The 12,340-nt window shown below is 40.5% G+C and overlaps 1 protein-coding gene across 1 annotated transcript in view; it reads right to left on the reverse strand.

The window, feature by feature from the left end:
* Positions 1-5,186: 5,186 nt before the first annotated feature.
* Positions 5,187-12,340, reverse strand: part of sdk2b (sidekick cell adhesion molecule 2b) — a 276,995-nt gene continuing 269,841 nt past the window's right edge. Inside the window, 3 exon segments of the mRNA XM_062442366.1 lie at positions 5,187-5,609; positions 6,215-6,271; positions 11,456-11,585. Coding sequence (XP_062298350.1) covers positions 5,187-5,609; positions 6,215-6,271; positions 11,456-11,585 — 610 coding nt within the window.

The following is a 12,340-nucleotide window of genomic DNA, read 5'->3' on the forward strand; positions in this document are numbered from 1 at the left end:
ACACACCAATTTAAAAGAGTAGTTTAGGCGTTTTGCACTGATTCGCTTTCTTGCTTATACCCATGAGAAGGCCAATACCAGACTATAGTAAATGGACTGGAAACAGAGGGAAACATGCTAGTCTGGCTCTGTTTAGAGCAAAATCCTTCTATCAGCACCTCTAAAGCTTATTAGTTAGCATGCAATATGTGCTATGGCGTTTACAGGTTATTTCCTGGTGCAGTGACTTGAGTCTGTTCTCACCTTTAGGTTGCCGAGCAACCACAATAGACTCCCAACAGTTTCCAGGAAACAGTCTGGCACTTATTCCCCCCTGTAAAAACACAACTTTTTCATTTGTAAATATTTAAATAAAAAAACAAACAAAACAAAATAAAAACTAATTAAATACATACAAATACAGATTGTTTTTTTTAACCTTTTGGACAGATCTCCTATTTTCAGTATTTTAACATCACATGACTGTAGCTTAGAGATATATGAGAGTGGTATCTGGTGGTACTGATTCTGGACAAGAAAGCAAACATGGGTGTTTCTCAAAATGCCAAACTATTCCCTTAATTCCCTCTTAGTAGTTATTTGCTATTGCTTTCTAAGCTGAAATTCTTAATATTTTGGAGTGAAAGGTTTGAACCAGCAGCGGTCGAAAGAGGGAGTATTTCACACCATCACAGTCTGTGAGGATTGGAGATCTGTGTGAACCCAGGGTGTTATGGCTTTATTATATTACCTGAAATAATTAGCAGAACTGTAAAATTGGATTGGTATGCATTTGTGTTTGATACATTGGGTCCCTTCTTTAAAGTATATAATAATATATACATACATACAGATTTCAAACTATAGGACTAAAAGTGGGCTACAAGTTATAAAATAGAGTTAGAGTCAAGTTATAAAATACTATTTTTTTAAAAGTACATTTTTTCTCATGATTGCAACAACACACAAATGCAAATTTTAATACACATGATCATAGGCTTAGCACCTGTGACAGGTATTGACTGTGAGCATAGCCCTCACAATTCTGCACAAATGAATGCTCTTCTCATTCATGATTTGCACCATTAGGGCAAGTGTCCTGCAAAGTAGCCCATTACTATAATTAAAGATCGAGACATATTGATTTATATGATCACTAACTCATACTATCCATGAAGGTAATTAGGGTGGACGTGCTGCCCTTTACAGCAATTATTTTTTGACAATCTCCAAATTACATTCAAAATGGCCTTTAATTTCACACACACAGAGCAAATTTACAACCTTTGATGCGTAACACATTCGGGCCATGTAGAAATGACTTTGTGCATGTGTGGTTACAAGTCATCTGGTCCTCAGGTGTGAACTTCAACTCTAATACACCACTGACGCCCACCTGTCTGTTAAAGCCTCATTCGGCCACCTGTAAATATCATCACGTCTTATATTATTACACGATGGACCAATTAGGGGTGCAGTGTTTTATGGTAGCTCTGTTTGGTTCCCTCAGAACTTCAGTGAGGTTGTGCAGGAACACAAATCTTTGGTGGAGCAATACCCTGAAGTGGGCCCCTTATTCCGTTATTACTTCCTTGTGTGGCTTTGTGTTATACATTATGTAATGCATACAGCCTGCAAAGGCCACAGTAAGAAATTGGGACATGAGATACTCTCTTGTCAACAAACACAAAGGGATAACTCCAATGAAATAGAAATAATTGTGACCAGATATGACTTCAACAATTTCAGCAATTTATGTCACAATTTTCAGTTGCCTTACATCCATAATTAGATCTTGCCTGAACCAACCTGCATACTGTGGAAAGTAAAGTCTGTCCAAGCTGCAAGAAGAGTTAGACTGAAGCTGGTTAGGGCAAATGGACTTAAAAAAATGCTTATGAACATGCAGCATTATTTTTGTGCTCTTTATCATAAATGCACATTAAGTCAGAAACCAATTTAAGCATCCAACAAACAGTACATTACAAAGGCATTCGTGAATAGCACTCAGGGAACATCCCCTTTCTCAAATTAGTATCCTTTCTCCAACTGCCAGTATATCCTTCTCAAATGCCCAAACCACCCTCAGTGAAGCTCACAAATGAGGCAATTAAATTCAGGGTTTCAAACTCCTTTGAACTACACCTCCTGTCTGAATCCTTTAATATTCCAACTGTGGGTTCTCAAAGCTCATCAGGGCTATTTAGTACCTTGGGCTCCCTTTTTAACAGGGACCACCAGCTCACTCTTTACTCTGTCATTCATTTCCTGAGGGAGAGAGAAGGAAATGAACATTTCAGCAAGTGAAATAACTCCTCTCTGTGATTCTTCAGTCGGAGAGAAATTTCCCATGTGTTTTCAAAAAAGGGATTAGTGCGCTGGACGTCCTCGTTCCAATTCCCAGTTCCATCCCATCTAATCTCCTCCCTTCTCATGCCTATGTGTTTAGTAGGTTAGCCCTGGATCAAGTTGACTGTGATCCAATTAGCATCTAACACCATCAGATAGTGGAGATGTGCTTCTGTCATGCATATATGTCTGTTAATGTTTTTTGAAAAAAAACAACATTTCTGCTCAACGATTACAAATGCAACAAAAACAGGTATTCATTAATGCAATGGGTTGAAAGGTCCAGCAGAGCCAGTTTAGCTAGTAAAAAAATTAAAGATGAGCTAATGAATTGTTGTTTTCCAGGAGCGGAGAGGAAGATAAAAAAGTCAATAGGGGACGTTTGCAACCAGATAACAGGATTTCACAGCAGCTGCACTAATCCAATTTATTGCTGCCCTTATTAGAACTAAGGTTAGGTACAATTTCATCAACTAATTAGGCAATGACCAATGCCACACAACATTTACGCACAGAGCACTGCCAACATGTTATGTATACTAGTATTTTTGCATGTTTGATCTTTTCCTTATATGTTATAATGATATTTGTTCAAATTCCTTTGTGACCTAAGTTGATGTGATATATCCTGTGTATGTAAGACATGAGTTGTTTACATGGTTGCTATGTTCAGACAAATACTAGTATGGACTTTTTTGCAATAATTGTGAGAAGCTGAAATACAACATAAAAAGTCGAGCTTACCGAAGTTTGAAGACTAAAGGAGCTGAAGACATAAGATTGATCAGATACCAAACCACCGCAACAGATTGGTCCTACTTATAATCCAAGATAATTTAAAGTAATAACATGAATAAATAACATACAGCACTAGTTAAAATCATTGAACTGTATTTGATTTGCCAAAATCTAAGCTCTAGTCTAACTAAAATAGTTGCATCATTTGAATTGCCACGTCAGCATTAGCCATTAACTGTCCCCATCCAATTCCTCTTTCGTTCTCACGACTTTACTCCACTTTTACTTACCGCTGCATTTTCACTCTTCCTCCTTTTCCCATCTCCCATGTACAGTTTGCAATTGAGCACCAGAATCACTAACATTGAAAAATAATTTATTTCAGAAATGTACTGTGATCATATATTCATTCAGATTCTGCATGATAAGCTTTTGTTGCGTACAATGAAATCACCCCACAGAGAAGAAAATAAGTAGAATGACATTTTTTTCTTATTTTTTTCTTTTGAACTATGGAAACTAGGAACACACCACTGAGTCTTCACTATAGCGTTATGAGTGCACCTGACAGGCGGCTGGATGGTGCCAACGCTCTGTGGCGTTACTCCAGGCAGGTTTACAGTTGCTGCAGGACAATCTCTTTATAACCAGACACACAGTGAATGATCTGTAAAGCTCACAAAAAGTGTAATCACATGCGCACACACACACACGCACACACACATTAGCATTTGGGACAATACAGTCACACCTGAATAGTACAGAGTGGTTGATTACACAAAAGGGAAAGAGGTGAGGCAATTCAATGACATCATCTCTCGGTGCAGACTCAGTGCTGCCCCGCGATAGTGGTCAGTGACAGAGAAGAGTTATACCAGCAGGGAAGGAACCAGGAAAAGAAATCCTCTTTGTTTCTTGTCAAAATCACACTGCTAACATTTTAGCGGGTAGAGCAGCTGTGCCCATTTCAAAGCATTTCAGTAGACATGTGCAAGAATGAGACCGATGTGTGTTCATGTGAGCCAGCAAAGGGTGGAAAAACATGAGTTGTGTATGCAAATTAATTCACAGCCCACATCTGTCAAGATTAAAAGAAGGCTCTTGTAGCGCGAGGCCAGCCATTACGATGCTACAATCAATGGCACTGTCAGCAGTTCAGTCACAATTGGTGCCACAGATCATAAATAAGTGTTTCTCTATCAAGGCATCGTTGATCCACTGTAACACACTCACAAAAAGACTTTTACACTTTCACTTTAACAGATATACACCCATTTCATATATCCGCAGGATCCTTCAGGCACAGAACAGTCACTGACATTTGACCCGCCATGGCCAAATGTTGTCCAACTTTTCCATGGATTAGTGTGCTATTGACCAGTGAGCTGTTTCCATGGAAACGCATGATTGTTGCTCCAATGTTCGCTAAAAACTCTCCCGGCCAACTCTTTAAAATTTGTTCGATTTGGCATGAATTCCACATCCATGTCTGTCTTTCATCAGTTCCTTTTTTACATCCATTTCATCTTCCCGTCATTTCAAACACAAACGTGTCCTTGCACTTCCACAATATGGCTCCATCATCTTGTTTCAGTCTCCATCAATGCAGAGTCCTCATTGACTTGATTTCATCTTCTAGGTACATCTACTATATATATATATATATTAATATGCGTGTGTGTTTTCAAGGATTCTTGTGACTTTGTACAGAATCAAAGAGATTACCATTGAATGTGTTCAAAGAAAAGAAAGCAAAAAGAGAGGAAATAAATGGTAAGAAAAAGTCATGCAAATAGTTCAAATAGCAAAACAAAAGTGACTAGATATTGCAGTTACTTCATTAACTGGTGAGAGAAATCAAAGTCTACACTGGCACACTTCCACGCATTAGACAAAAAAAAAGTGCTCCAAAAAGTCTCATAGTGTTGTTGCGTATGTAAGGCTGAACTAAGAAAGATAACATAAACAAAACAAAGAAAAAGATAAAAAGAACGTAATCAAATGAAAGAGAAGCATAAATGACTTGATTCAGCTGACTGCGCTTTTATGCGAAGCTGTGTTTTTTTCAACACAAGTTGGGTAGATATTTCCAGAAATTTCAATGTCCTTTTCAGCATTTTTCACACAAAGGAGGAGAAGCCAGCAATGGGGGCCCGTGAGCCAGGGGCTAGGCTGCTGGGGGGCCTGTAGAGGGTGCTGTGCTGGCTTGGGGGGTTGGAGCTCTGCTGGGAGGGGGTGGGAGTCCGGCTACCTTTGGGCCTGAACAGGCTGCCTTGGCCCTGGGGTTGTCCCTGGGCCTGCTGAGGCTGGGGGCTAGGTGAACTGAGCTGGGGTGGCAGTGGAGGTAGAGGAGGAAGTGGCGGTGGGGCGCAAATCTCTGGCTCGCCTGACTCGGACTCTGTGTAGCTGTAAGCCTGCGCACGCGATATGCCTTTCTGTTGGCGGCGCCAGGAGTTGTAGTAAGTGGGGTCACTTATGTAGTGATTGACAAAGGAGTGGGTCTTCTGTCGGTTGGGGTCCACCTCATACTCACTGTCGCTGCCCTGTGAAAGAAAGAAGAAGAAGAGATATTGATTTATGAGCTTAGCATGGGATGATTCTGTAGTGTTTCCATGTGGAGCAGTTAGAGTTGCAGAAGCTATAAATGTAAATGAACATGAAGTTATTGAATTATTCTGAGCCGTCATTAATTCAGACTCATCCCTACCTAAACAACACACACATGCACACACACACACACACACACGCACACACACACACACACTCAAACACACACACACATTTACAACACATCACAAGTACACATGGACGCCAAAAATGGTCAAAGATGGTCGAAGCATGATGATGGAATGATGACTTGTTACTGAAGCGTGCATTGTAAACAGACCATCAACACAAGATGGCAAAGGTCAAATTATCTTCAGGACTTAAACCAATCAGTCAGTGGATCAACTATATATTCAGGATATACGATCTTTGAATCCACACCACGCCAGCAAAGACGGGGTTAGGTGTTGTATAGCTCAGTGTATCACATAAAAAACCTAGAATGGGAATCAGAGGGAGAGGATTGGATGGGAACTAGCAATAGGAACCAGTCACCTATCAGGCTAAAAACATTCAAAGCAAGCAGCCACAGGAACCTCACCAAATGCAGTGGAAGTGTATGTAGACCACCTGTCCCATATGAAAACACCAGCGCCTCCTATGGGTGAACAGAACAATGGGTTTTACAGTACATCACCATAACAGAATGATTAAAATGGCCCAGTAATGACGATGACAATACCATAAATATGTGTACATACGGTATGTAATGATCTTTTTTTGTTATTCTGAGTAAAAAGCTAACAAATGGTACAAAAAAAGATTCTGCAGTGCATTTTCAAAACAAAGTGTGAGGAGCTCATTGAGAAGGAAGTGGAAATATTTTTCTTTATGGTTCAAGTCAGTTTGAATTCCGTTCAAGCCATCTGCAGAATAATGACAATAATCCTCCACATATTCTTGTCACTGACCTGCTACCTTGCTGCAGGCTGGGCTAGAAACACTTTTGTGTTCACGTCAAGTAACATTCCACGTGTCAAGTAAACAGCAACGTGATCATTGAACACTCAGTGGGAAATGCTCATGGTCAACTAATTGCCATGAAAGCAAGCTGCCAATTGACCAGCTAGCCTGTGATTAATCACGGGGCCACAATAAACTATTGTACAGTCGACTTTGCCAAAATAGTTGCTGGAACATTTCCCAAAGAGGCTGCTTGAAGTATGCATTAGGTGTATTACAAAATCCCTCATATTATCATGTTCTGTCTTCTTATATGAGGACATGGGTGCTGGCACGCACTTCAAGGATACGCTCCTGAGCACAGCTCTAATGTTGGATATTGCACAGCACATATGTGATGCATATGTTGGTAGGCTCAGATTTCCTTCTGCCTCAACACGGTTCATGTCGCCTATCCCAAAACCCTTATATACAGGCTTTTCTTCTTTACTTGTCAGCAGAGTTTATAAATGTCCAAACATACAATGCTTGCGTTGAATTATAAGGAAAAGGTCTTTCATTTTTGATCCTCTTTGACTCTAAACAAAGGAAAGCAATCCCCTCCCCCCCACACTCTTCCTTTTCCACAAATAAATCAAAGGCAGACTTTGTGCACAAAAGAGTTTCCCTAAACATTCAGAAGTTGATCAGGATGTTCATACTTTCCTTTTTACTTTCTTTTCATATTGTTGTTTCTCTCAATAAGGGGAGTCATATGTATCATTGGCTGTGTGTGTTTGTGTCCATTTAAAAAAAAAAAGTTACCCAGTTGTAAACACTTGAGGCCAGCTAGTGTTGAAAAGCATTCCCGTCATGCCAGTGCGTTTAGCAACACAACAACACAATAACAAGATCCATTCACAGTGGACCAACAAGACATACTGAGCCACTTCAAGTGGTATTACCTCACTCTAAAAGAATTAACACTGCATTGAGAGATGAAACACCACTCACACCATGGTTATGTGTGTGATTTTGAGTGTGTGTGTGTGTGTGGTAGAAGGAAAGACTGAGTACAGACCAAGTGTTGATACAGTGAATTGTGTCCTACTCCTACGCACCCTGCTTGGCCGTGGAGTGTGCTCAACAGATGTTCTGACTCTTGAAATCATCTACGTATACACTACTCCACTTTTGCCTCCTTTTGCTATTGTTTCAACACCGGACTTAAACAGATATAACTCAAGGATCGAGCTGAGGAACCTACAGTGGAGATGGAGATGCTTGAAATTTTGCCTCTGGGGTAACACGGCCAATGACACAGCTCCTTACTTCAACTCATTATAAGCTAATTACTAGAACTGAATGCTGTGAAAGAAAAAGAATTAAGGCATGAAATGCAGGATCGCACCTCAGCCTCAGGGGAACGACCATCATATTTATGCAAGGATATGTGTATAAGAGACACATACCAGCCTGCCAGTGTCAATTATTAACCATGTTTTCATCATTATGTTGTTAAATTAGGCAGAAAGAGAGATTCAAAAATCGGTCCAATTAACTGGGGAAACCTCTTGACAGTAGTTTATTTTATAATCAGCATAATAAGTTTTCCTGTGTTCCTGTTTACAATTGCTGACAATTTAGGAGGGAAAACAATGTGAGAGATAGAAAAAAAAGGAAAATCAGACAATGGAAATATAGTTCAAGTATAGGCAGACATTTCTTGCCCTGTTCATTGGAGATAATTTGATCATTACTGGCAAATAAACATGTGAACTTTGACCTTTGACCTCAGCCTGGTAAGAGTTCAGCTGAAAATACCATATGTCATCTCCTGTTCTTGTTTTTATCTGCATGTATGCCTTAAATTGATCCACAAAGCACTTTAGGATTAACCAAGTGTTACAATGCTTTGTAAATAACTTTAAATCATACCTTTCTATGGTTTATATGATGGTATGAGACTAGAACAACAATCTCCTGGCTAGCTGGGCCCCCATCCCCCCACAATTGATGCATACCCTAATACCACAGAGTGGGTCAGTCCTTTGTCCTCCAGTTATGGATTATTGCAGGAAGGAGGAGGAGAAAAGGGGGGGGGGGGGGGGGGCTGTCTATGTCACTCTCATTGATGAAGTGAACACAGCGGGGGTCCCCAGAGATAAAGACAATAACAGTATATGTGGGTCTGGAGGGGGATTAAAAATTCCCATTCAAAGACAGGTTCACAGTTTGAATATTTTTGTGTGTTTGTTTCGCAGTTTCTGTGTAGAAGGAAGGAAACATAGAAATGGGAAGATGTAGCTGGGTTTTTGCTGTTGCTCGCATCAAAGTGATGTTGTATTTTGTCGCCATTAAAACAGGGATGTAGGCCTCCTCAGCAGCTCCTGTCCCCTCTCACTACCACTAATGTATGTTGCATCATCAGAACAATTATAATCAAAAGGGATTTTAGATTTTGTTTGGAATTAGTGCTGTCCCAGACTGGTGGACTAGAATGACAATAGGCATGTACACCTATTATATTTCTCAACTATTTTTTTGGTTTAAGGGACTGTATGAGTTTCGGGGCTACTTTTCATCTGACATCATTCCTCCCTTCACCCACCATTGCCAATCTCTCTCCATTACCCTCTGTCTTAAATCGATGCCATAAAATTATTATAAACAAAATCTAATTTATTCACGGTCATGACTTTGCCTTTATTGTAAGCTGTGACATCATACTTCAGGCCGGGCCAGTCAATACAAAGTGGTGCGTTGTCACTAGAGACAATCCAAACACTACTGATGGTATTCTCGGTTGAGCCTCAGCCAAAAAAGCTACAGTAGTTAAAAAGACGGGGAGGGTGAGGGTGGAGAAAGAGAGAGTTAGACAGACTGTGCTGAAAGAAAGCATGCAAGAAAAGAAAGCAGACATTTTCATTTCTCTCTCCCACAGAATGCCACTCTGCAGAGAGCATAATCTACTGTCTTATCTCTGACTCAGGGATGAGATCATCTGTCTTCGGCTGGTTTCAGACTTGTATGACACACAAAGACAACCTTGGTAAATGAGAAAGCCTGTATTATAAAGGAAGAAAAGTCAATGGGTCTCTACCTGCAGGGGAGCAGAGCAGAAATGGTGGCCTTGTTGCCTTGCCAAGTCAATGTTAGCTTGGCCCAAATCCCCTCTTGAGGAGAAGCACAATAGTCAACTTATACCTGCTGGTGGAGGCCCCAGGGATTAAAGAGGACAGACAGCACAATGTCATACTGATAGCTCAGAGTTATCTGCTCAATAAAACTTCAAAGAGCATTCCTGGATTTCTATGGTGGCCTGTCAGGGGTATGGCAGTGGAGCCCTGGGGTAACAGGCACAATTGTGTGTGTTTTAGCCCATCAAAGCAAAAGGCAGCCCCCTGAATGTGCAGTGTGGCATCAGGCAGGCGTCGTCATCTCAAACTGAGGGGGCAGTGACTGCATTAGGGCCATGTTTGACAATGCACAAGTGCGAACGGTAGATATGTCAGACGGGTGATGAAATGTCGAAATGCTTCATTTGAGAGGATGTTATCGTGCTGCGAAAGGTCCTGTCTGTAGCAATTCATTGAGGGGAGATTTTCATTTGATCTGGAAATAGGACTTAGGTGGCGATAAGGCCAGGTGGAGAGAGACTTTTGGTTGTTGGAATTCACACTGGGGACGTTTTTAGGAGATATTCTGAGATAATTTGGGAAATGCCTAGAGTAAAGAATTTCTAGATGAAAGAATATACTGAAGCAAGGCTGAAACCGAAGAGATTCAGGACCCCCCCTCTCCCATTGCTTTCATCTGACTGTGATCAAAACCAGACTGTGGACCACAAGGCGTTTCACAGAGAGCTGGAGAAGGGGGTGACATAAACAAAAACTGAAAAACAAAACATATGCATATAAGACATCTGAGACAAAATTATTCCGTTCAAAGAACAAAGGGTGAATAAAACCCTTAAAATGAAAAAGACAGCTGTGAGGAAATCAGACACATGAGGGTGAGCGGCACACAGACCGATCAATGGGAAGATAGAGACAGACTGACTGAAAGGCACAATTCATTGATTAAACTCACTTACTGGGCAAAAGCAGTTTGGCTCGCTACATGGAAAAGGCCACGAGTCAAAGACATTCTAGCAATAGCTTTTAGTCTTTTATCAGCCTTTATATACAGTTAGTGGTCTTGTCTATCTGCTCCGACAGGAAATACTTAAAATATTCAAAATACTTTAAAAACTGTAATTTTTGACTGCTTACAATTCTTATAAAGCTAGGTTCAGCCACAGAGGAAGAGCCTGGGTAGAAAGCCAATACAGTATTCAATAGTTTTCCTCATGAGATGATTTATACTGACTTGACTTACAGAAATCCAGTAGGAAAGTTGGATAGGCTGCCTGGCTAGAGCTGCAAATTCCAATACGTAACTAGCTCTAAAATAAATTTTGCAGAGTGTATCGGCACTCACCATCTTACATAACAAGTGTTGTGGCTGAGTGCAGTGGCCTGAATCTCAGGTGGATGTTTGCAGAGTGACATTCTCCACAGGTCACTGCCTGGTCTAAAAACTGCTTTGCCGCCAGTGTTCAGAGTCATTAATCTCTCATCTCTCCATGTGCATTACTGTAGCTATATCTTATGAGCTCTGCAGGCCAAACGCATTCAGGTGAATGACAGAGAAAGGACACCACATTATGAACTGACACAACAACACTGTACAGCCAACAATGCAAAGCCGAATTCCTGAGGTATTCAAGGAGATAACAGTGTGCATCGACAGGTACAAATATATAACAAATAGACGGTTTATGCAGACAAATAGTGAGCCTTTTACATTAAAAAAAACATATAATATGGAGCATAAACTACAATTGTTGCTACTGCACCTGTGAGTCTGAGATTTCTGAAGGTTTCTCAGTCAGGCTGCTGCTCTCTGCAGGTATCAGATCATTGTATTTTGTGCTGACGTCCTCGTCTGAGTAGTGGAGACTGCCTGGGCTGGGCCTGGGAGGAGACCTGGGTAAAGGATAAAGGCAAACACTCAGACTCATTCAGATAGTTCTTGTCATTCACTGCAGAATTTTTTTAAACCAAACATCATTCAGGCATTTCATAACTCTTCAAAATCTAAAGATAATTCCTTATTGTTTTCATAGATTAGTAATAATATCATTAACATAATTCCTAAGATTTGGGGAGGTTAAACAAACTGTCAGGTTATCCAGATTTATTTAGAAGAAAATGTTTACCCAACTGTTTGTTGGAAACATCCATCACTGTTTAAGATGAACTTTTTATTTCAGTGTTAACCTACCATAGTGGGTCATGCACAGTTTCCTTCTGCAATAGGGGGATTATTTTTATTACAGCATTTTAAGAGAAGTCTATTTCAGTTTTAGCTTCAAATAAAGTAGTTTTGATAATCTGGATAAACTGTTGAGCTGGCTAAATGTGTGGAGCGTCCTTGTGAGCCAGTGGTCAAGGATGCCCATATAATCACAACATCCTCAGTTCAGTTCCAATAGGGGATGTTTGTTGAATGCTATACATCTCTCTCTCTCTCTCTCTCTCCCTCTCTCTCCATCTCACTTTCTCACTCTCATTCTCTCCTCTCTCTCTCTCTTCTCTCTCTCTCTCTCGTTTATTGCCTGTCTTATCTTCTAACTACGAATGTTTATTTTCCCATTGTGTACCCAGATCTCAGCAATCACTTTTGTGAATACAATTAACATTAGAAACAATGACCAAAGTAAATCACGCTCGTGTTGTCA

This window comes from Scomber scombrus, chromosome 21, assembly GCF_963691925.1.
Source record: "Scomber scombrus chromosome 21, fScoSco1.1, whole genome shotgun sequence".
Classification (NCBI taxonomy): Eukaryota; Metazoa; Chordata; class Actinopteri; order Scombriformes; family Scombridae; genus Scomber; species Scomber scombrus.